A 21,650-nucleotide genomic window follows, 5' to 3' on the forward strand; every position below is an offset into this window, starting at 1 on the left:
TAGAGAGGCACAGTGCAGGGCCATAAGGATCAGGGATGTCTTGAGGCAGCAATTTGAAGCTGAAAGCCACTAATATTTGTTGCTATGCTCAGGATTGCAGTGCTTGTAATGCTTTTAATGCTCGGAGGTGACTAATGCACATGATGCAATAAGGGGATTTAACATAATTGTATGTTGTTTTGCAGTGCTCTTTTTGCTTTCAGTTAATAGAATAAAGATTGCTTTCAAACCATCACAATTATTTTATTAAAAGGAGAGTCAAACAAGCAAAAATTAGGAGTGGGGGATGGGGGAAGGGAAGGTCCCAGGGGGAGGAGGCATCCCAGGACAGCTAAAGATTTGAGTATGTCCAGGGATCATATCCAGCCTTCTCCTTTGGAGTACAATGAAGTAGGTGCTGTACTTCAGCAGGGCCAAACTGCAGAGGGATGGGTGTTTGAGTGCTGTGTGTAGTGGGAGTCCACAGTGCTGGACTGTGAGGGGAAGGAGTGGAATGCTGCGGGTATAGACTTGAGCGAGGAGGTTGATAAGAGTGTGTTGGCGATGTCTGGGGAGTGCATGGGAAAGAGTTTTGTGACAGCGGCTGTAGGGGAGGGCGGGCGCGCGCAGAGTTGCTCGGTTTGCAGAGCTAGTATTGCCTGGAGCATGTCTGCTTGGTGCTCCATAATGTTTCAGAGCCGCTCCGCGGCTTCATTCTGGCGTTCTGTGTTCTCCTTTTGGTCCCTCTTCGCGCTGTTTCACCACTCCTTCAATTCCTGTTTCTCGGCGGTGGAGTGCATCATAACATCACGCAGAAAATCTTCCTTAGTTTTTCTTGGCTGCTTTCTAATTCTGTGCAGCCGTTCGGCCGCCAATAACAAAGAGGGAGGCTAGGCTCCCAAGGTCATCTTTGTGAAGTTTAAACGGAACATTTTACAGAAACAGTATTGTTTTCAACACAGACAACACTAATTCAGTGATTTAAAACAAAGCCAGTACTCTCACGCACCTGTCACTAACTGGCTGACCCCAGGCAAGCACACACAAGCCAAGCCACAAGACTCCCAGAATGGTGAGTAGCCACAGGGGCAGGGTAAATCACTCGTCCTGGACCCTGCTCTATTCTGGGCATATGGCTCTTGGAGAGCCAGCACTGTAGGGGGGGCCTGATAATCATTCCTGTCCCCACACTTTCCACAGGATGTGATCATTATGGAAGATATCTCACGGCTGAGGGTGAGCAGGGAATTAAGGGAGGGGTCTTCTCCAAGCCTGCGGCTTCCTCCCTGGTGCCTGTGCAGCTAACCTGTGTGCAGCAATGGTCCCCCCCGCCCCCCCCCGTGATGGCACAGAGCGTGGGAAAGTGACCATTAATGGGGCAAGAAACAAAGCAGCTTTACCGAAGAACCTGTGGCAGCGGATTGCCCAGTATCTCCACGAGAGTTTCCTGAAGATCTGAGGCAGATTCCCATGAAGTGAGGGAGTCAATCAGCAGGCTGTTCCGCAGCTGAGACTAGGCATGCAGTGGGAGACAAGCCTGCTTACTGCAACCCTCCTGCCCCCAACAACTCGCTTCAGCGATTCCCATAATCAGATCCACTTACCAAGGGCCTCCTCTCCTGTTTGTGCTTTGCCAGTCTATGACAGTTGTGACTGGCTAGCCTCCTCCAGGGTAGAAAAGAGCTCCTGGCTGCATGCATCTCTGGCCTCCTAGTCATCCTCAACCTCTGGGTCCCCCTCCATGTCCTTGTCCAAGATTTCCTCCTCCTGGCTCGGTCCACTCTCGACTGGCACACGACCCACTGAAGTATCCACAATGGTCTTCACAGTGGAGGTAGAATCACAGCCGAGTATTGCGTCCAGCTCTTTGTAGAACTGGCAGCTTGTGGGGGCAGCACTGGAGCGGTGGTTTGCCTTCTGTGCCTTATGGTAGGCATTCTGCAGCTCCTTCACTTTTACCCTACACTGCTGCGTGTCCCAGTCATGTCTTCTTTCTGTCTTACATTGTGAAATCTGTCCATAGGTATCATAATTCCTACGAGTGGAGCACAGCTGGGTCTGGACAGCCTTTTCTCCCCAAATGCTGATGAGGTCCAGCAGCTCAGCATTGCACCAAGCGGGGGATCCCCTGGTGCATGGAGCAGGCATGGCCACTTGGAAAGATACGCTAAGACCAGAAGAATTTACGGGGTGGGGATGAGGGTTGGTCACTTGAGGGCAATAGAGTTCAAACTGATGACCAGAGAGGTGAGAACAGGCATTGTGGGACACCTCCCGGAGACCAATCGCAGCATTGTAATCAACCATGGTGTCTATAGTGGTACCGCAGTGCTCTCTCTGGTGCAGAAGGATCTATGCCTCTCGTTGGAGTGCTTGTTTTTTTTAAGCGCTCCAACTGTGCAGTTTCTGCGCACTAAGTGGCTTGGCAATGTGTACACTTCGGGAGTTACAGTGCAGAAAGCTGCTTTACTGTGCAGAAACTTCCCAGTGTAGACAGGGCCTTGGTTTCATTGTCAGTAGAGTCAAATAGTGAAGAGGATTGTGTATCTTCTTTTTTTTTTTTTTTAAATCAAACACAAAAAAACACTTTTGTTGCTTGCTTTTTATATGCTGGCAATCTTTTTTTCCTTTTATGAAACTACTGTAGGAAAATTGCCTATATTACAAAAGAAGGATTTTAGGTGGGTGTCTTATAACACAGCAAATCATTCATGTAATTTCACATACCATAAAAAAATTTCTCTTGAAGGTGTCGTACGCTCGTCCAAGTTCTGAAGTTATCAAAGATGCTAACTTGTATATTAGTGGACTACCAAGGACAATGACACAAAAAGATGTAGAAGATATGTTTTCACGCTTTGGCCGCATCATCAACTCGCGTGTACTTGTGGATCAAACTACAGGTATGCACAGTGATGTTAGATATTAAGAACTTGACTATATAGGATACACAGAAATGTTCATTCTTTCAAAGATTATTGGTGCTTAAAATTAACTTTTAATTTTCCAGGTAATTTTTATATATGTTCAGAAACTAATTGTTGAATTTGGTATTGATCACTATGTCCCAGAAATATAGAACTAGAATGGCAAACATCCCTGTTTTGGGGGCTTTTCTGAAACACATGACTTAGAGTCCATTTTGTAGATTATTCTCTGTAAATTGAGAATGGTATTAAAAACACAGGATTTATACCAGATCAGATCTTTACCAGATCAGATCTTTGGCTATACCAGATCAGATCTTTGGTCTGCCAAATTCAGTATCTTGACCCCACCAATTGTCCATTCCTGGTGCTTGACATAGAACAATACAACTATCTGATTATGCAGTACTTCATCACTGTAGAAGATCAGCTTGCAACCTGAAGCAGATTTTGTTACCTTTACTTTTTCACAAGGGAGGCAGCATGGTACAGTGGAGAGGGTATAGGATTGGGATACGAGAGCCCTGAGTTCTATTCCCATTTCTGCAGCTGACCTTAGGCATACTGCTTCACCTCTGTACCTCTGTTGGGCAATGGGGGCTTGTCAGGTGTGTCAGGTAGCCTGCCTAAGAGAATGAAAACTCCAGTTTCAACCCAAGAACATCTGATGTGGCTATCTGGTTTGCAAAAGTTGTGCCAATCACACTCTGTGAGTCTGCACTGCCGACCCCAGCTGCTGGACAAGGAGAAGCAAGAAAGCACTTTTCACAGATAGTCTAGATTTTACTGCTAAATAATAGCTATCATTTTATGTGAGAGGATAACTTGTTCGTTAAATACCTGTAATCAACTTGAAATTGATCTTCATAATTTCTCATTGCACTTTAGTATATCTGGAGTTTCTCAAGGTCCTTTCCAGTTACTGCTAACCAAAAGCTTTATCAACAAGCTTCACAAACTTGCTAACTGTTTTCTTTGTCACTTCTGAATATACTGAATGAGATTTAAGAGAGAAAGTTACGATAAATATGTCCAATTTTGGTCCCCCCCTCTACGGAAGAGATGTGAACAAATTGGAGAGAGTCCAGTGGAGGGCAGCAAAAATTATTAGGGGGCTGGGGCACATGACTTACGAGGAGAGGCTGAGGGAACTGGGGTTATTTAGTCTGCAGAAGAGTGAGGGGAGATTTGATTGCAGACTTAACTACCCAAAGGGGGGTTCCAAGGAGGATGGAGCTAGGCTGTTCTCAGTGATGGCAGACGACACAACAAGAAGCAATGATCTCAAGTTGCAGTGGGGGAGGTCTAGGTTGGATATTAGTAAACACTATTTCACTAGGAGGGTGGTGAAGCCCTGGAATGAGTTCCCTAGGGAAGTGGTGGAATCTCCATCCTTAGAGGTTTTTAAGGCCCGGCTTGACAAAGCCCTGGCTGGCATGATTTAGTTGGGGTTGGTCCTGCTTTGAGCCGAACTAGATGACCTCCTGAGGTGTCTTCCAACCCTAATATTCTATTATTCTTTGAGCGTTGCTTAGTTCAACACTCAGGTCAGGAATAGCCAAAGTTAAGGGTTGCTCACACAACCTTAAGTTCCCTGCACTCATGGCAGGACTAAGTATTACCTAGACCATTCCTGACAGGTGTTTGTCTAACCTTCACTTAAAAATCTCAAATGATGGAGATTCCACAACCTCCCTAGGCAATTTATTCCAGTGCTTAGCCACTCTGACAGTTAAGAAGTTTTTCCTAATGTCCAACCTAAACCTCCCTTTCTGCAATTTAAGCCCCTTGCTTCTTGTCCTATCCTCAGAGATTAAGAAACAATTTTTCTTCCTCCTCCTTGTAACAACCTTTTACATGCTTGAAAACTGTTATCATGTCCCCTCTCAGTCTTCTCTTCTCCAGACTAAACAAACCCAGTTTTTTCAATCTTCCCTCGTAGGTCATGTTTTCTAGACCTTTAATAATTTTTGTTGCTCTTCTCTGGACTTTCTCCAATTTGTCCACATCTTTCCTGAAATGTGGCGCCTAGAACTGGACACAATACTCCAGTTGAGGCCTAATCAGCATGGAGTAGAGCAGAAGAATTACTTCTTGTATCTTGCTTACAACACTCCTGCTAATACATCCCAGAATGATGTTTGCTTTTTTTTGCAACAGAGTTACACTGTTGACTAATATTTAGCTTGTAATCCACTATCGCCACCAGACCCCTTTCCATAGTACTCCTTCCTAGGCAGTCATTTCCCATTTTGTATGTGTGCAACAGATTGTTCCTTCCTAAGTGGAGTACTTTGTATTTGTCCTTATTGAATTTAATCTTATTTACTTCAGACCATTTCTCCAGTTTGTCCAGATCATTTTGAATTTTAATCCTATCCTCCAAAGCCCTTGCAACCCCTCTCAGCTTGATATCGTCTGCAAACTTTATAAGTGTACTCTTTATGCCATTATCTAAATCATTGATAAAGATATTGAGGTGAACTGGACCCAGAACTGATCCCTGCGGGACCCCACTCATTATGCCCTTCCAGCATGACTGTGAACCACTGATAACTACTCTCTCAGAATGGTTTTCTGACCAGTTTTGCACTCATCTTATAGTGCTCCATCTAGGTTGAATTTTGGAGATGGCAACTCATGAAGGATTACCCAAGTGCACCGTTTGAACCCTAAATGACATTAACTGTATAGCTGTCGCAGGAAATATCTTGTACAGATTGTACAACTAAGTTAGCCATGCCATGTGCAGCACAGCCTTCCTTCCCTTTTAAAATATGGGTAAAAATTACACGTGCAGACCTTTGCTAAATAATTGTACAAAAATGTAGTTTTCTGATCCTCATAACTTGGACCAGTCAAAATAATTTTTCATCAGAATAGTCGGATGCGCCTCATTCTCTTGCCAAATTCCAGCTTTCTGCTCCCAGTTGTTTTGGAGCAAGATCTGTCCAAAAATAGTCACATTTTGATAATGGAGGAGGTTCCCCCATGCACTCGTTCTCCTTGTAAACAAAGACAGTGAAACTATTTAATCTGACATCCCCTGAAATAGAGACCAGTCCTAGAAAACTTCATTCCAGTGTGTAATAGTTTCTCAAAGTTGAGTATTTGAAAACAGGGGCTTCTCATAGAAATGGCCAGCCTTTTCAATTATAGCTGTTATAAATGTTGCAGTTGTCGTGTTGGTCTTAAATACTGGCTCTTATAGTGCCTCATTAATAACTTTTCTGCACTTTAAGCAACAGCTGTGTATTAAACTTGGTTGTCACATAACCAATTTTTAATCTTTCTCATGAGAAGACCTTGTCCCTTAGGATGTAATTCTTTAATTTTCCTGTGTAGTTTCTTCTCCTATGTCCCATAGAACAGTATGGACAATGTTAATTTTAGCAAACCTGTATATAGTGCCATAACTTTACATGGTCTTTAGAGATTAAAAGATAAGGCCCTGACCTGAAGTGTTTACAAACTGAATTAGACAAGCATGTAATATGAAGATAAACAAGAGAAGGGAAATTGAACAATGTATTAAAAATAATAAAAGTCCAAGTGCATTTATACAGCAAGTAAATTATAGGTGATCTATTTCAAATGGTAACTTAGGTAGGGCAGGAGAGAGGACTAAAGGAGCACAGCACAGAGTAGAAGAGAAGTGAGACTGTGCATCAGACTGGTATAGTGCCCGCTGGAAGCTAGGAGATGCAGCTGCTGTGACCCCCTTTGCGAGGATATAGTGTGTTCTTCCTCCCCTAGCATAGGAATATCTTTTCTGGCTGGAGCAGGGTGTATGTGGGAACATAACCAAATTAGATCTCACTAATGGTCCATCTGGTCAAGTCTCCTGTTTTTGACAATAACTGGTACCAGATGCATGAAGGTGCGAGGAAACCCCCAAATGGAAGATCATAGAGTAACATAACATGTTCATGGCACTGCTCCTTCACAGCTAACTGGAGAGGCTAGTGTCATTGTTGGTGCTACCCAAGTGGAGTCTTTACGCTCGGGAAAGAACAAGAACATATACCTAACTCAGGCACTTCAAAGCTACACAGTGTTTCCTTAGTGCAGAGACTGAGGTAAGGGCCATGCTCTGTTTCAGTCCCATGTACTTAAAATCATCAATGAATGCGGCAAAAGCTCCTGAATAGAAAGGCTCTGAATGCATCAAGTAGAATAATGTAACCATAACTGTACTAGGAAGCGGGAGATGTGGATTCCACCCAGCTCTCACATTCACTTGCTTCGTGACCTTGATTACATCACTTAAACATTCTACGCTTCCGTTTCCTCCATCTGTAAAATGGAGATAATGCATACCCACCTTTTAAAAAACATTTTCCAGTCTGCATATAATAAATGCTATATAAATGTTTCAGACTCTTATTGTTACTATACCTGTGCACATTTATTTTTAAAAAAGTGGGGGGGGGAGGTTCAGAGAAGAGCCAGTAGAACGATTCTAAGTCTGGCAAACCTGCCTTAGAGTGAGAGACTTAAGAAGCTCATTCAATGTAGCTTACCACCATGAGGGTTAAGAGATGACTTGATCACAGTTTATGACTGTTAGGAGAAGATTTCTGATACTACAGGGCTCTTTTATCTACCAAAGGCCTAACAAACTCCAGTGGCTGAAAGTTGAACCTAGACAAAATCTAATTGGAAATTAATTGCAAACTTTTGAAAGAGAGTAATTTAACCATTGGAAAAATTTCTGAGGGGGTGTGATGGAGTTGACATCAGTTGAGGTCTTTAAATCACAATAGGATGTCTTAAGAGAGGCTCTAGCTTAACCACAAATAAGGATAATCTAGTCTGACGACCTGCACAATGCAGGCCAGAGAATCTCACCCATCAACTCCTGTTAACAAACCCCTAACTTATGTCTGAGCTATTGCGGTCCTCAAATCATGATTTAAAGACTTCAAGGTGCAGAGAATCCTCCAGCAAGTGACCCGTGCCCCATGCTGCAGAGGAAGGCGAAAAACCCTCATGGCCTCTGCCAATCTGCCCTGGAGGAAAATTCCTTCCCAACCCCAAATATGGCGATCAGCTAATGCACTTGATTTGGGTGAAATTCTGTGGCATGTGTTCAGCAGATCAGACTAGACAATCACAATGGTCTCTTCTGGCCTTTGAATCTGTGAAATGGTGTGTCATCAGCATGCATTCATTTCCTGTTTGGAAATTATTTTTCAGTTTTAGGTCTCTTGATATTTTGAGTAACAGAACTGAGCAAAAATAAAAAATGATTTTTAGCCCAATAGTCACCTTGCATTTCTCCTTTGAAAACGTTTTAGTTGATCTGAAATATTTTTCATTTAATGTCAATTGACAGTGGGTTTCCTAGAACACTTGTACTTTGTACAGTTTTTGATTTTTTTTGGACTATGAACTAACATGTTATAAATGTGTTTTGCTCCACCATCATCATTATATATTTGAAGTAAATGTGCTCATTTGTGTTTAATTTTGTAATTATTTTTAAATATTTTGATTTCATCCTGTTGAAGAACCACCAGTAAAACTGTAGAACTTAAAGCCATGACCTTAGAAGTACTTTAATTTTTGTTTTTTCACTTGGAAAATTGTTTTGAGCTTATCCTTAATGCATTTTTTGTTTGTTTGATTAAAAGGTTTGTCCAGGGGGGTCGCTTTTATCCGGTTTGACAAAAGGTCAGAAGCAGAAGAGGCAATTACAAGTTTCAATGGTCACAAACCCCCAGGTTCCTCTGAACCCATTACTGTGAAGTTTGCAGCCAATCCTAACCAGAACAAAAATGTGGCACTGTTATCACAGCTGTATCATTCACCAGCTAGACGATTTGGAGGGCCAGTTCATCACCAGGCGCAAAGATTCAGGTATGTTAGGAAGAATAATCCATTTAAGGCCTATTCTGTCACACTCATTTCCACTGGGGAAAGTGTTGCACTGTTTCAACTGTAAAGTAATAAATATCTTTGTCCTAGCATGTGTGAATAAATAATAATGCACTGTGTATTTCTCTGTGTGTGTGTGTGTATCTAAAAATTGCTCAAGTAGAGTATGATCAAAGTAATAACCTATATAGAAAACTGTGTTGCAACTAATCAAGTAAAGTTTCTAGTTCCACAAAGTAGTACATAGTGAGAAAGTGTATGAAGTGTTGTAGCCGTATTGGTCCCAGGGTAATGGACCAACTTCTGTTGTCATTGTATCACACCTTGGCAGGCTGATATTTTAACAAGACTTGTAATCTTGTCAAAGAACTATATCATGTTTGTCTGACAACATATTTTCTCATTAAACCATATTGATTGGTGTTAGTTATACTTAGATCTTCTAATTCTTTAATGTTAGAATCCTTAATAAGTCATTTCATTATTTTGCTGGGAATCATTATCAGGTTAATTGGCCCATAATTATCAGTCATCCTGTTTTCTGTTTTAAAAATATTGACAGTCCTGAAGTTTCTCCAGTTTTACAACATTTTTATTAAAAATTAACATCGGTTGTCAAGTCTTTTAAAACTCTTAAATGCAAGTTATCTGCACCTGCTGATTTAAAAATGCTTAATTGTAGAAGCATCTTCCTTAGTTACTTCTGGAAAAGAAACTATTTTATCATTTTATTTTATTACCTTTGCTTGAGAGGTGATTAAGTATCCTTTATGTTGAGTCTAAGAACCTTAATTTTTTCGCGGGTTTCTTTAAGGATCTTCTTTTTTAGTACATTTCCCTTCTTTCCCTCCTCAAATGTAGTGTTACTGTACTAGTTTTTGGTGTGATCCTTCCCCCAAGGACATTGAACTTAGAACTATTAAACAATTTTTATTAGTTATTTGTACTGTGGTAGCACCTATGAGCCCCAGTCGTGGACCAGAATTGCACTGTGCTAGGCACGGTACAAATACTTAATAAAAGAATGATCCCTGCCCTAAAGAGTTTCTAATCTGAGTGAATTATAATTGTGTTATTTAAAGGTTGTGTTACTTAAAGATTGAACAACATTTGTGTGTTTAGGCTGTTCTCAGTTTAGTCCTCTTCTCTTATGTCCAGGACTAAAGTTTTTGTGTCAGTCCGGTGTAATGAAGCAATGTCTTGACACAAGTAGTAGTTGGAGTCATCCATGTTCTCAAAGCTCCTGCACTCCTCTGCACTGCACTTGGAACTGGTCTTAATAATTAATGGCATGTCATGGTTTTCGTGCTGCTAATGTGGACATATGCCCCAGAAGCTTCAGTGCTTCCACCTCTTGAGTTGACATCATAACATGGGGCACCTAGTTGAAGGATTGGATGAAAACAATTAGGACTAACTTCGGCTAAGGGATGTGAAGGAATCTTTTGAGACCAGAGTATCTTCACTGTGAAGCAGAGAGGTAACAAAGCCCATAAGAGGATCCGAGGTTAAATCCACCCCCTTTATTGTTGGAGGCTTTTTAAGACTCAAACTGAGATACCATATTTGTAATGCGACCCATCTTTAGGTATCTGGACAATTTTATCTTATTCTAGAGACAGGGTGGGTGAGGTAATATCCTTTAGTGGACTAACTTCTCTTGGTAAAAGACACAATTTTGAGCTTACACAGGACCTGAACAAAAGCTTTGCAAGCTTTTTTTCTTTCCCAAACAGAAATTGGTCCACTAAAAAAATATTAGCTCACTCAGCTTGTCTCTTTAATGTCCTGGGGCCAACACTGTGAACAACAGTGGAAGATATCTCCTTCTAGGAACAGAAGTAAAGGAGGTATTTTCACTTCCTTCCAGCATTCCATCTTTGTCAAAGGCAGGTACATAGAACATATCTCTGCCTCTAGATGTCAGTAACTGTTCTTTCCGTCCTCACCTCAAGAGCACGGTTGCAGGAAGGGGCTATAGCAAAGAGTAGCTGGATCTCACATACGAGCGTCCTTTGATGTCATCAGTATGACAGTAAGAGCATCTGCCTTCATAAGTGATGTTTGAAGGTGTTCATGACTGTGTCTTTTTCATTATGTCGTCAGATGGACATTCAGCATTATTATAGAGGAAATGTCTTGGAGATAAAAAAAATTCTATTCACCTGATATCTGAGGCACAAGCCACTCTTGTGTTAATTGTCTGCATTTAATAGATAAAAATTTGGATCATAGAGTAATTAAAAAACAAACACTGCTTGCTTTGTTAAAACATTTGGTAAGAAACAGGATTACAATTGTATTTGCAGGTTTCAGAGTAGCAGCCATGTTAGTCTGTATCCACAAAAAGAAAAGGAGTACTTGTGGCACCTTAGACTAGACTAACAAATTTATTTGAGCATAAGCTTTTGCGAGCTACAGCTCACTTCGTCGGATGCATGTAGTGGAAAATACAGTGGGGAGATTCTATATTCACAGAGAACATGAAACAATGGGTGTTACCATAGACACTGTAACAAGAGTGATCAGGTAAGATGAGCTATTACCAGCAGATGGGGGGGCTTCTGTAGTGATGATCAAGGTGGGCCATTTCCAGCAGTTGACAAGAACGTGTGAGGAACAGTAGGGGTGTTGGGAAATAAACATGGGGAAATAGTTTTACTTTGTGTAATGACACATCCACTCCCAGTCTTTATTTAAGCCTAAGTTAATTGTATCCAGTTTGCAAATTAATTCCAATTCAGCAATCTCTCGTTGGAGTGTTTCTGAAGTGTTTTTGTTGAAGAATTGCCACTTTTAGGTCTGTAATCGAGTGACCAAAGAGATTGAAGTGTTCTCCGACTGGTTTTTGAATGTTTCAGAGTAACAGCCGTGTTAGTCTGTCTTCGCAAAAAGAAAAGGAGTACTTGTGGCACCTTAGAGACTAACCAATTTATTTGAGCATGAGCTTTCGTGAGCTACAGCTCACTTCATCGATGAAGTGAGCGGTAGCTCACGAAAGCTCATGCTCAAATAAATTGGTTAGTCTCTAAGATGCCACAAGTATTCCTTTTCTTTTTTTGAATGTTATAATTCTTGACGTCTGATTTGTGTCCATTTATTCTTTTACTTAGAGACTGTCCAATTTGGCCAGTGTACATGGCAGAGGGGCATTGCTGGTACATGATGGCATATATCACATTGGTGGATGTGCAGGTGAACGAGCCTCTGATAGTGTGGCTGATGTGATTAGGCCCTATGATAGTGTCCCCTGAATAGATATGTGGACACAGTTGGCAATGGGCTTTGTTGCAAGGATAGGTTCCTGGGTTAGTGGTTCTGTTGTGTGGTGTGTGGTTGCTGGTGACTATTTCCTTCAGGTTGGGGGGCTGTCTGTAAGCAAGGACTGGCCTGTCTCCCAATATCTGAGAGTGATGGGTTGTCCTTCAGGATAGGTTGTAGATCCTTGATGTTGCGTTGGAGAGGTTTTAGTTGGGGGCTGAAGGTGACAGCTAGTGGCGTCCTGTTATTTTCTTTGTTGGGCCTGTCCCATAGTAGGTAACTTCTGGGTACTCTTCTGGCTCTGTCAATCTGTTTCTTCACTTCAGCAGGTGAGTACTGTAGTTGTAAGAGTGCTTGATAGAGATCTTGTAGGTGTTTGTCTCTGTCTGAGGGGTTGGAGCAAATGCGGTTGTATCGTAGAGCTTGGCTGTAGATGATGGATCGTGTGGTGTGGTCAGGGTGAAAGCTGGAGGCATGTAGGTAGGAATAGCGGTCAGTAGGTTTCCAGTATAGGGTGGTATTTATGTGACCATCGTTTATGAGCACTGTAGTGTCCAGGAAGTGGATCTCTTGTGTGGACTGGTCCAGGCTGAAGTTGATGGTGGGATGGAAATTGTTGAAATCATGGAGGAATTCCTCAAGGGCTTCTTTTCCATGGGTCCAGATGATGAAGATGTCATCAATGTAGCGCAAGTAGAGTAGGGGCGTTAGGGGACGAGAGCTGAGGAAGCGTTGTTCTAAGTCAGCCATAAAAATGTTGGCATACTGTGGGGCCATGTGGGTACCCATAGCAGTGCCGCTGATTTGATTATTACTACAAAAGGTTCCCTCCCTCCCATCCGACCCCCCGCCCGGCTCTCCTGCTGGTAATAGCTCACCTTACCTGATCACTCTTGTTACAGTCTGTATGGTAACACTCATTGTTTCTTGTTCTCTGTGTATATTAAAATCTTCCCACTGTATTTTCCACTACATGCATCCGATGAAATGAGCTGTAGCTCACGAAAGCTTATGCTCAAATAAATTTGTTAGTCTAGTCTAAGGTGCTCCAAGTACTCCTTTTCTAATTGTATTTGCATTCTCAGTTTAATTAGAGTAAATTTTCTTTCATTCAAAGCACTTTCCAGCATTACCAGAATTCTAGGACAGAGACAGAAGAACAAAAATGGAAAAGGACCTAAAGAAAAAGAGAGCAGAAACTAATAGAATTACTGACTAGCTGGCCATCCTGTTGCTTCATTTTTAATCCTGGCAGTCTGATAAGTAGCAGCTTTCACAGGGGCTGGTGCTGGCATTTCTGTTAAGCTCTTAAGATCCACTGATATCAGTATTTTCTACAGCAACATTGCCAGTAAAGTTCTGTAGTTCCTAAATTGCAGAAGTATTAGCTTTAGTTATTGATTCAGATTAATTGTAGACATGTTAATTTAATGGCTATAGAGTATGTTGAAAAGTCTTACGGATATGTACTTGCACAAAGGGGCTACATCTCAACCACTAGATTTGTATCAAAGTTATTCTAGGAGAATAATGGTACTAGTTCTGAGTATACGAGCTGCCTTTGATGCAGAGTACATTCATGGTGCTTGATGCAATGTCTGTTAAAGTCAATAAAAGAACTTCCATTGACTTCAGTAGGTGTTTGGTTGGGCCCAAAATGTTATAAGGATGAGAGTGCATGTTTGTTTTTCGTATTGACAATTATCTGATCAAAGAACATTATGAAAGGGATCCAAGAATCTGTTTCTCTTTCACTTGAGTTCTGGAGTTGGATCTTTCCTGTCCCAACATGGGATGCATGACCTTGTAAGTGTAACAGTTTTCCTTAGCCAGCAAGTATCAGCTGGAACTGTTATAAATGCTGGGACTGAGGGCTGCATTAGTATTCATACACACTGGTTTTTGCAACCTCAGTGGGAAGCCACATAGGCCTGGAGGGCATCTGTCCTTGATACCATTCTAGGGACAATAGAAATCTGGTCAGGGCTTCCAAATTCATCTAAACAAATGTGTAGTTCTTATTTGAGTGCTTGCTTATGTCCATTCCAATGTAGGTGTGTGCTCACCCCAAATGCTGGCTCCAGAAAGTGTTTTTCCTCAGTGATCTCCATCGAGTCAGCTCTGTTGCCCCCTGGAGTCGCGCCAGTATATAGGGCCTCACTGCCGCTTCAGTTCCTTCTTACCGCCCATGATGGTCACTGGAACTTCTGCTCGCTTGCAGTTCTGTTAATACCTGCTCTAAGAGGACTGGTTCTGTAAAATTGTAAATAGTTACCCTTTAGAGTTAAGTTCAGTTTGTTTCGTAGTGTAGTCAGCGAACCCAGCTTAGCAGGGCTAGCCCTTCCCTGAGCACCGGGATATGCCTTGGTCCCAGGGGTTCAAACTATGTGCATCGTGCCACAAATCAATGCCAGTTAGCGATCCATATGCTAGCTGCCTTGTGTGTCTGGGAGAGACCCACGTGCAGGATCTGCAGGAGTTTCAGACCCAGAACAGAGAAGGACAGGGCTTAAGTTCCTCCTCATGGAGGCAGCGCTCAGTCCCCCTTTGGAGCCAAGTCTTGGGGACTCAGCACCAAGCATTCAAACTTTGGTGAAACGTACTCTGGTGTCTCTGAGGGAAGCACAGTGCTGTTCCACCTCCCCGGCACCAAGGAAGGACTCCGCACTGACGGCCCGGGACTCCCGGCACAAACACGCATCACCGGCGTCGAGGAAGTCAACTCCAGCACGGGACTCTTGCCACTGCTTCGTATCGCTGATGCCAAGGAAAAAGCAGAGAGAGACTGGGGCGTTCTCGAACTGCAAGGTCTATGGGCCATAGAAATGTTGATAGTGCGACCTATGCTGGTCCCCTCAGACGCTAGCAGGGTAAACGGTACCATTGACTCTGGCCCCGGGAAGGGAGCCATTGAATCCGATACCATTGGATTCCCTGCCAAGGGAGGCCATTGGGGTTCAACAGCCCTGGCACTACCCATCAAGGCCGGGGGCATTTGTGGCAGCAAGTGACTTACTATCTGTCCTGGTGCTGCCATCCCCGGCCATTTAGTAATTAACAGTAGCAGCACTAGAAACAAGGACTGTCGAAGGGCAAGCCAGTCATGATAGTGCAGAGCTGATATCCCTCCCTCCCTCCTGGCACCGTTCTTCGGCACCAGTTGGTACTGCTCCGTCTCGGTCGCTGAGAAATGACTCCTCGGACTCCAATTCAGAAGCGGAGTCCTATGCCTTGTGTGGGAGCAGACACCACTCCGAACAGCAGCACCCTACCGCTGACATGAACCACGGCATGCTGCCAATAGCCTGGCCGCTGGTACAGTGGAAAATGCCATTGCAGTGCCCATTCTGGAATCCCTGGGCTTTCCAGCCAATCCAGGGCCCCCAGTCCAGAAGGTAGCTCTGGTGTATGAGTCAAGAGCTTCCCCACCATCCTCATCAGAACGGGGATCAGTCCCCGGTGCTGAGCCCGTACTGAACTACAGGACTCTCCCCCACGGGACCCATCTGGGGCAGAGGGAGAAGTACAGGGGCCAGTGCAGGCTGCTGCTGCTTTCTAGATGAGGTGGAGCTATGGCGTCCACCCAAGATGATTACAGGGTGCACCAGGAGCCTCCTGAGGATGGGTGCCCAAACCCATCCTCAGATGGGTATCCAGGCAGAGGAGATTTGAATCCTCCCACGCCCTAGTGGATATTTTAGCAGCCTCAGGGCCGTCATGGGTGGTGCCCTGCCATCGAACAGTGCCATCATGGAGCCTGTAAATGCTCCATGGCAGACTCCTGGATCCTGCCAACCTACTGCTAAGAGGATGGAGACAAGGGGTATGAATTTTGGTCATACCACACCACCACCACCACCCTCCCCCCTACACACAGTGGGCTCACTGATTGTTTCAGAAGTGAATGAAAGGGAGAGACAGGGACAGCAAGGGCCAATTCACAAGGTTAAAGATGCCAAAAAAATTGACCTTTTTGGCAGAATGATCTACTACAGAGGAGATCTCCAGCTCAGGATCGCCAGCCCTCAGGCGCTCCTGGACTGGTCTGACTGCAACTCCTGCAGTGTAATGGCAAAATTCAGGGAGCTCTTGCCGCAGGATTCCAGGGGTGAGTTCTGAGCTTGAGTGGAGGAGGGGAAATTAGCAGTCAAGGCATCCCTCTAGGAAGCACTGAATACGGCAGACTCTGCAGCCTGCTCCATGGCTTCTGCAGTGATCAAGAGGCGAAGCTCATGGCTTCAATCTTCGGGTTGCCCTATGAGGTACAGCAGATAATTGAGGACGTTCAGTTTGAAGGCAAATCCCTCTTTTCAAAGCAAACAGACTTGAAACTGCATAGCTTAAAGGACTCTATAGTCATCCTTAAATCCCTAGGACTGCATACACCCGCCTGTCATACACATACAGCTAAGGGTAGCATAAAATCCCTCCTTTACCTGTAAAGGGCTAAGAAGCTCAGATAACCTGGTTGGCACCTGACCAAAAGGACCAATAAGGGGAGAAGATACTTTCAAATCTGTGGGGGAAGGTTTTTGTTTTGTGTTTCTGTGTGTTCTCTCAGGAGGCAGAGACACACCAGGTCAGGGAAATACATCTCCTCCAAACAATCCTGAAACGAGTCTCTGATTTTACCAGAAGTGTAAGTAAACAAGGCAAGGCACGTTAGGTTATCTTTTGTTTTAGCTTGTGAATTTTCCCTTTGAAGGATACGTATTTCCATATTGCTATTTTTTGGGGCTACAGAAGGTACCTATGGTTTGTTGTAAACTACAAACACTACCAATTTACAGTACTCTTCGGCCTGTCAGCAGCTCCTTCTGTGTTCACAAAGTGCTTGACAGTCGTTGCAGCCTTTCTGAGGAGACAAGGGGTTCAGGTCTTTCCTTGCCTAGACGACTGGCTGATCAGAGGTCGGACCAAGGACCAGGTGCAGGCAAATGTAAAGTCAACTTTCCAGGACCTGGGACTGTTGATTAAAAATGCAAAAATCCAACTTTTGTCTGGTTCCAAGGATAGAATTCATAGGGGAGGTCCTCGACTTGATCCAGGCCAGAGCTTTTCTCCAGGAAAACAGGTTCAGAGCTATAGGGACACTCAGAGTCTGAGAGGTCACTCCATTACCACTGTAAGAAACTGCTTAAAGCTCTTGGGGCATAAGGCATCGTGCACCTACGTAGTACAACACGCAAGACTGTGACTCAGACCTCTCCAGCTCAGTGGTTTGAGCATTGGCCTGCTAAATCCAGGGTTGTGAGTTCAGTCCTTGAGGGGGCCATTTAGGGATCTGGGGCAAAAATTGGGGATTGGTCCTGCTTTGAGCAGGGGGTTGGACTAGATCTCCCTTCCAACCCTGATATTCTGTGATTCTATGAAATCTTACTTACATAATGGAATCAAGTTGGCCTGGATGTGAGCTCAGTCACATGGATTGAAAACAAGCTGTAAAGAAAGGTGAGTGATAAACAGTCATGTGTTATGTTGGGAAAGTATCTGGAGGTCTCTTCTTATTGGGGGGAGGGATAGCTCAGTGGTTTGAGCGTTGGCCTGCTAAACCCAGGGTTGTGAGTTCAATCCTTGAGGGGACCATTTAGGGATCTGGGGCAAAAATTGGGGATTGGTCCTGCTTTGAGCAGGGGGTTGGACTAGATGACCTTCTGAGGTCCCTTCCAACCATGATATTCTATGATCTAATCTTGGTTAACATCAGTATACATACCGGGTCGACATCATCTGGACAAGATGTTCTCGCTTTCCCTGTCGGTGATTTCCTCCCTCATTTGCTGACTGGTCCCAGGGATGGTATGTGCGGGAATTCCATTCTCGAGATCCCCACTGTCAGTGTGTCTCATCACAAAGGTGTTCGCAGTGGGATGCGGGGCTTACTTGGGAACACTCAGAACTCAAGGCCTCTGGTCACCAGAAGAACCCTCATATTGATGAGCAACGAGAGAACTGGGGATGGTGTGCCTAGCCTGCCAGGCTTTCCAGCCCCACCTGTAGGGCAACTGCGTGGTGTTCCTCAAAGACAACACAACAGCAATTTTTTATATGAACAAGCAGGGCGGAGTGCACTCTTCGCCCTTATACCAGGAGGCTGTGGGAATTCTGTATAGCCTATTCGATCCACCTCGAAACCTCATACCTCTCACGGTCGCAGAATGAGTTAGCGAATCATCTGAGCAGATCCTTTTCCAACCATCATGAGTGGTCAATTCTTCCAGATGTCATGAACGCTGTTTTCCAGACGTGGAGAACTCCCCAGTTAGACCTGTAAACAACTAAGTACAACAGGAGGTGTCTTCAGTTCTGCTCCTTCCTAGGGCTAAGCCCAGGCTTGCTCACAGATGCCTTTCTCATCCCTTGGATCAGCTCTTTTACGCTTTCCCTTCCATCCCTCTCATACACCGGGTCCTGTTAAAGGCCAGAAGTGACAAGACACGTCTGATCCTGATAGCCTAGCTGCTTCAACACTAGCTCAGCGCATGCCTAGATTTCTCGGTGGATACACCAGTCAGCTTGTCACTGTTTCCAGATTTGATCTCTCAAGATCATGGACATCTATGTATCTGAACCTCAGATCTCTTCACCTCACGACATGGAAGCTCCATGGCTGAACTCAGCAGAACTGGCTTCCTCCGGGCGTGTTTGCTAGGTGCTTTTTAGGGAGCAGAAAGCCATCTAATATAGCCACTTATCTGGCAAAGTGGAAGAGATTTCTCTATCTGGTCAGCACAAAAGGGTGTTTCACCTACCAAGTCATCACTGCCCTTCATTCTGGAACATCTACTCCACCTAAAGCTGCATGGCCTAATGGTGTCATCCATATAGGTCCATCTAGCTGCAATCTCAGCCTTTTGCCCGTGGGTGAACAGCAGTCAGTCTTCTCAAACTCAGTCTGTGGCCATTTCCTTAAGTGGCTGGAATGGCTGTACCCACAGGTATGCCAGCCACTACCTCCTTGGGACCTCAATTTGGTGCTGGCAAGGCTAACAGGACCCCCATTTGAACTGCTGGCAATGTGTTCTCTGCTTTATCTGTCTTGAAAGGTGGCCTTCCTAGTCTCCATTACTTCTACCAGAAGGGTTTCAGAGATCCGAGCTCATACCTCTGAGCCACCCTACATGGTCTTCAAGGACAAGATACAATTGTGGCCTTACCCGTCCTTTCTGCAAAAGGTTGTCTCATAATTTCATAGTAAGCAGGATATTTTTCTGCCAGTCTTTTATTCTAACCCACATGCAAATAGGGATGAACAGAGACTCCACTCACTGGATGTGAGATGTGCGCAAGCGTTTTTCATAGAAAGGACTAAACCCTTTAGGAAGTCCACAAAGCTGTTTGTAGCCATCGCAGACAGAATGAAAGGCCATCCAGTCTTGGCCCAGAGAATATCGTGGATCACTTCCTGTATCCACACATGCTATGACCTGGCGAAGGTCCCAATCCTCAGTTGACAGCCAATTCTTCAAGAACTCGGGCATCATCTACTGTGTTTGATGCAGGTTCCAATTATCTGTAGAGCAGTGACATGTGGTCAGTCCATGCGTTTGCATCACACTACATCATCATATAGCAACCTAGAGATGGTGCAGGCTTTGGCTGAGCGGTGCTACAATCAGCATGCCAACCAACTCTGATCCCTCCACCTGCACAACTGCTTGGGAGTCACCTACATTGGAATGAATGTCAGCAAGCACTCAAAGAAAAAACAGTTACTAACCTCCTGTAACTGTTGTTCTTCAAGATGTTTCTCATGTCCATTCCAAAATCACCCCACCTTCCCCTCTGTTGGAGTTGGCCAGCAAGAAGGAACTGAAGGGGTGGCGGGGCCCTATATACTGGTGCTATGGGGGGGCACTAGAGCTGACCCAACAGATATCACCGAGGGGAAAAACGTTCTGGCAGCAGTGCTTGTGGCGAGTGCACACCTACATTGGAATGAACATGAGCAACACATCTCGAAGAACAACAGTTATGCGAGGTTAGTAACTATTTTTTACTGTGGATGCATCTTGCATGGAATGGAGAGCCCACAGAGAAGAGCTTCACTTCAACAGAACTTGGTCTGTCTAGGCCAGTGGTTCTCAAACTTACTTGATCAGCTCCCGTCCCCGTCTTTGTCGGTAGTCGTTTAGGCCCCTCCCCTCCCCCACAAGTACAAATACCGCAACCCAGCTCTGAAGGCAGAGCGGAGAGCAGCGGCTGCTGGCCGGGCACCCAGCTCTGAAGGCAGCGCCACGCCAGCATCAGCACAAAAGTAAGGCTGGCAATGTGAAAAGTGATATTTGTCAATATCACTTTTCACAGCAGACTTAGTGCCCCATTGTCACCCTTACTTCTGCGCGGCTGCTGCTGCCACCTTAGGCTCTCAGCTGGAGCCCCACCACCTTCAGGTGAGAGATTGGGGGCAGGAGGAGAGAGCCATAGCCTGGGCTACTTCCTGGTGAGGGACTGAGGGGGGCGGGGAAAAGGAGAGCCCTATTAGCCCCTTTGCTGTCCCATTTCCCCATCTCCCAGGAGCATACAGCCCTTCTGCACAAACCCCAGCCATCCTGGGGCCGACCGAGAGCTCTACAAAAATCAGAAAAAACACACAGCTCGTGCCTCCCTTGGGAGGCCCTCCCCATAGTTTGAGAACTGCTGTTCTAGGCAAAGCAATAGCACATTGTTACTGAATGCTCTTATTTCACTTGGTACTGCTCTCTGACCCATCGTTCACTGTTTCAGGCTGGAAAGCCTGCAACATGAAGGTTTTGTCAACACCCATCTGGTAAAGGATGGACTGTCCTCCCTACCCATGGCTAGAATCTAATTGTAACCACTCAGAAGAAAAGATCTGGACGTTGGAGACATCTCAATAAAAACCTCTGCTCAGTGTGCAGATGAGGTCAAAACAAACTAGTCATTAAATTATGATAAAAGAATAGAGTGATTTTGAAACCATCGTATCATCATTATGTAAACTGAGGGAACACTCTCACATTGAATGCTATATACAGTTCTGGTCATGTCATCCCAAAAAAGATGCAACTAGAATAGGAGGATCTAGGGAAGGACAAGTAAAATGTTTGCAAGTATGAAAGGATTTTGGTGTTGAAAAGATTAGATCTCTAGTTTAGAAACAAGACTGAGAGGACATGACAGAGGTATGTAAAATAATGAATGGTATAGAGAAGGTAAGTGAAGCTTTAATATTTATCCTGCCTCATAATATTAGAACAAGAGAGCAACCAGGAAAATTAAAAGCCAGCGAATTTAACACTGATAAAAAGAAATACTTGTTTGTACACTGGTGGAAGTCTTGGCCACAGAATATTAAAGCTGTGAGCTTAGCAGGTCACTGTATGCTCGAAAGCTTCTCTCTCTCACCAGCAGAAGTTGCTCCAGTAAAAGATATTCCCTTCCCTACATTGTTTCTATAATATCCTGGGACCAACACGGCTACAACAACACTGCATAGCCTTTGTTTGGCAATGTGTCTGTTTATACTCTCTTGTGGTTTTGGGTGCATCGTATCCCACTCTGCTTTTTCTTAATTTTAAACATGTTGTCCATGTTTGTTTACAGAAAATGCTTGTTGCAGTTCTCCTGGTAGTTTCCTTT

The 21,650-nt window shown here is 44.3% G+C and overlaps 1 protein-coding gene across 1 annotated transcript in view; it reads left to right on the top strand.

Annotated features, from left to right (window-relative positions):
• Nucleotides 1–21,650, top strand: part of ELAVL1 (ELAV like RNA binding protein 1) — a 112,557-nt gene that overhangs the window by 77,299 nt on the left and 13,608 nt on the right. Inside the window, exons 4-5 of the mRNA XM_073324407.1 lie at nt 2,729–2,882; nt 8,543–8,768. Coding sequence (XP_073180508.1) covers nt 2,729–2,882; nt 8,543–8,768 — 380 coding nt within the window. The remainder of the gene's footprint in view (nt 1–2,728; nt 2,883–8,542; nt 8,769–21,650) is intronic.

This window comes from Lepidochelys kempii, chromosome 25 (genome assembly GCF_965140265.1).
Source record: "Lepidochelys kempii isolate rLepKem1 chromosome 25, rLepKem1.hap2, whole genome shotgun sequence".
NCBI classification, from domain to species: Eukaryota; Metazoa; Chordata; order Testudines; family Cheloniidae; genus Lepidochelys; species Lepidochelys kempii.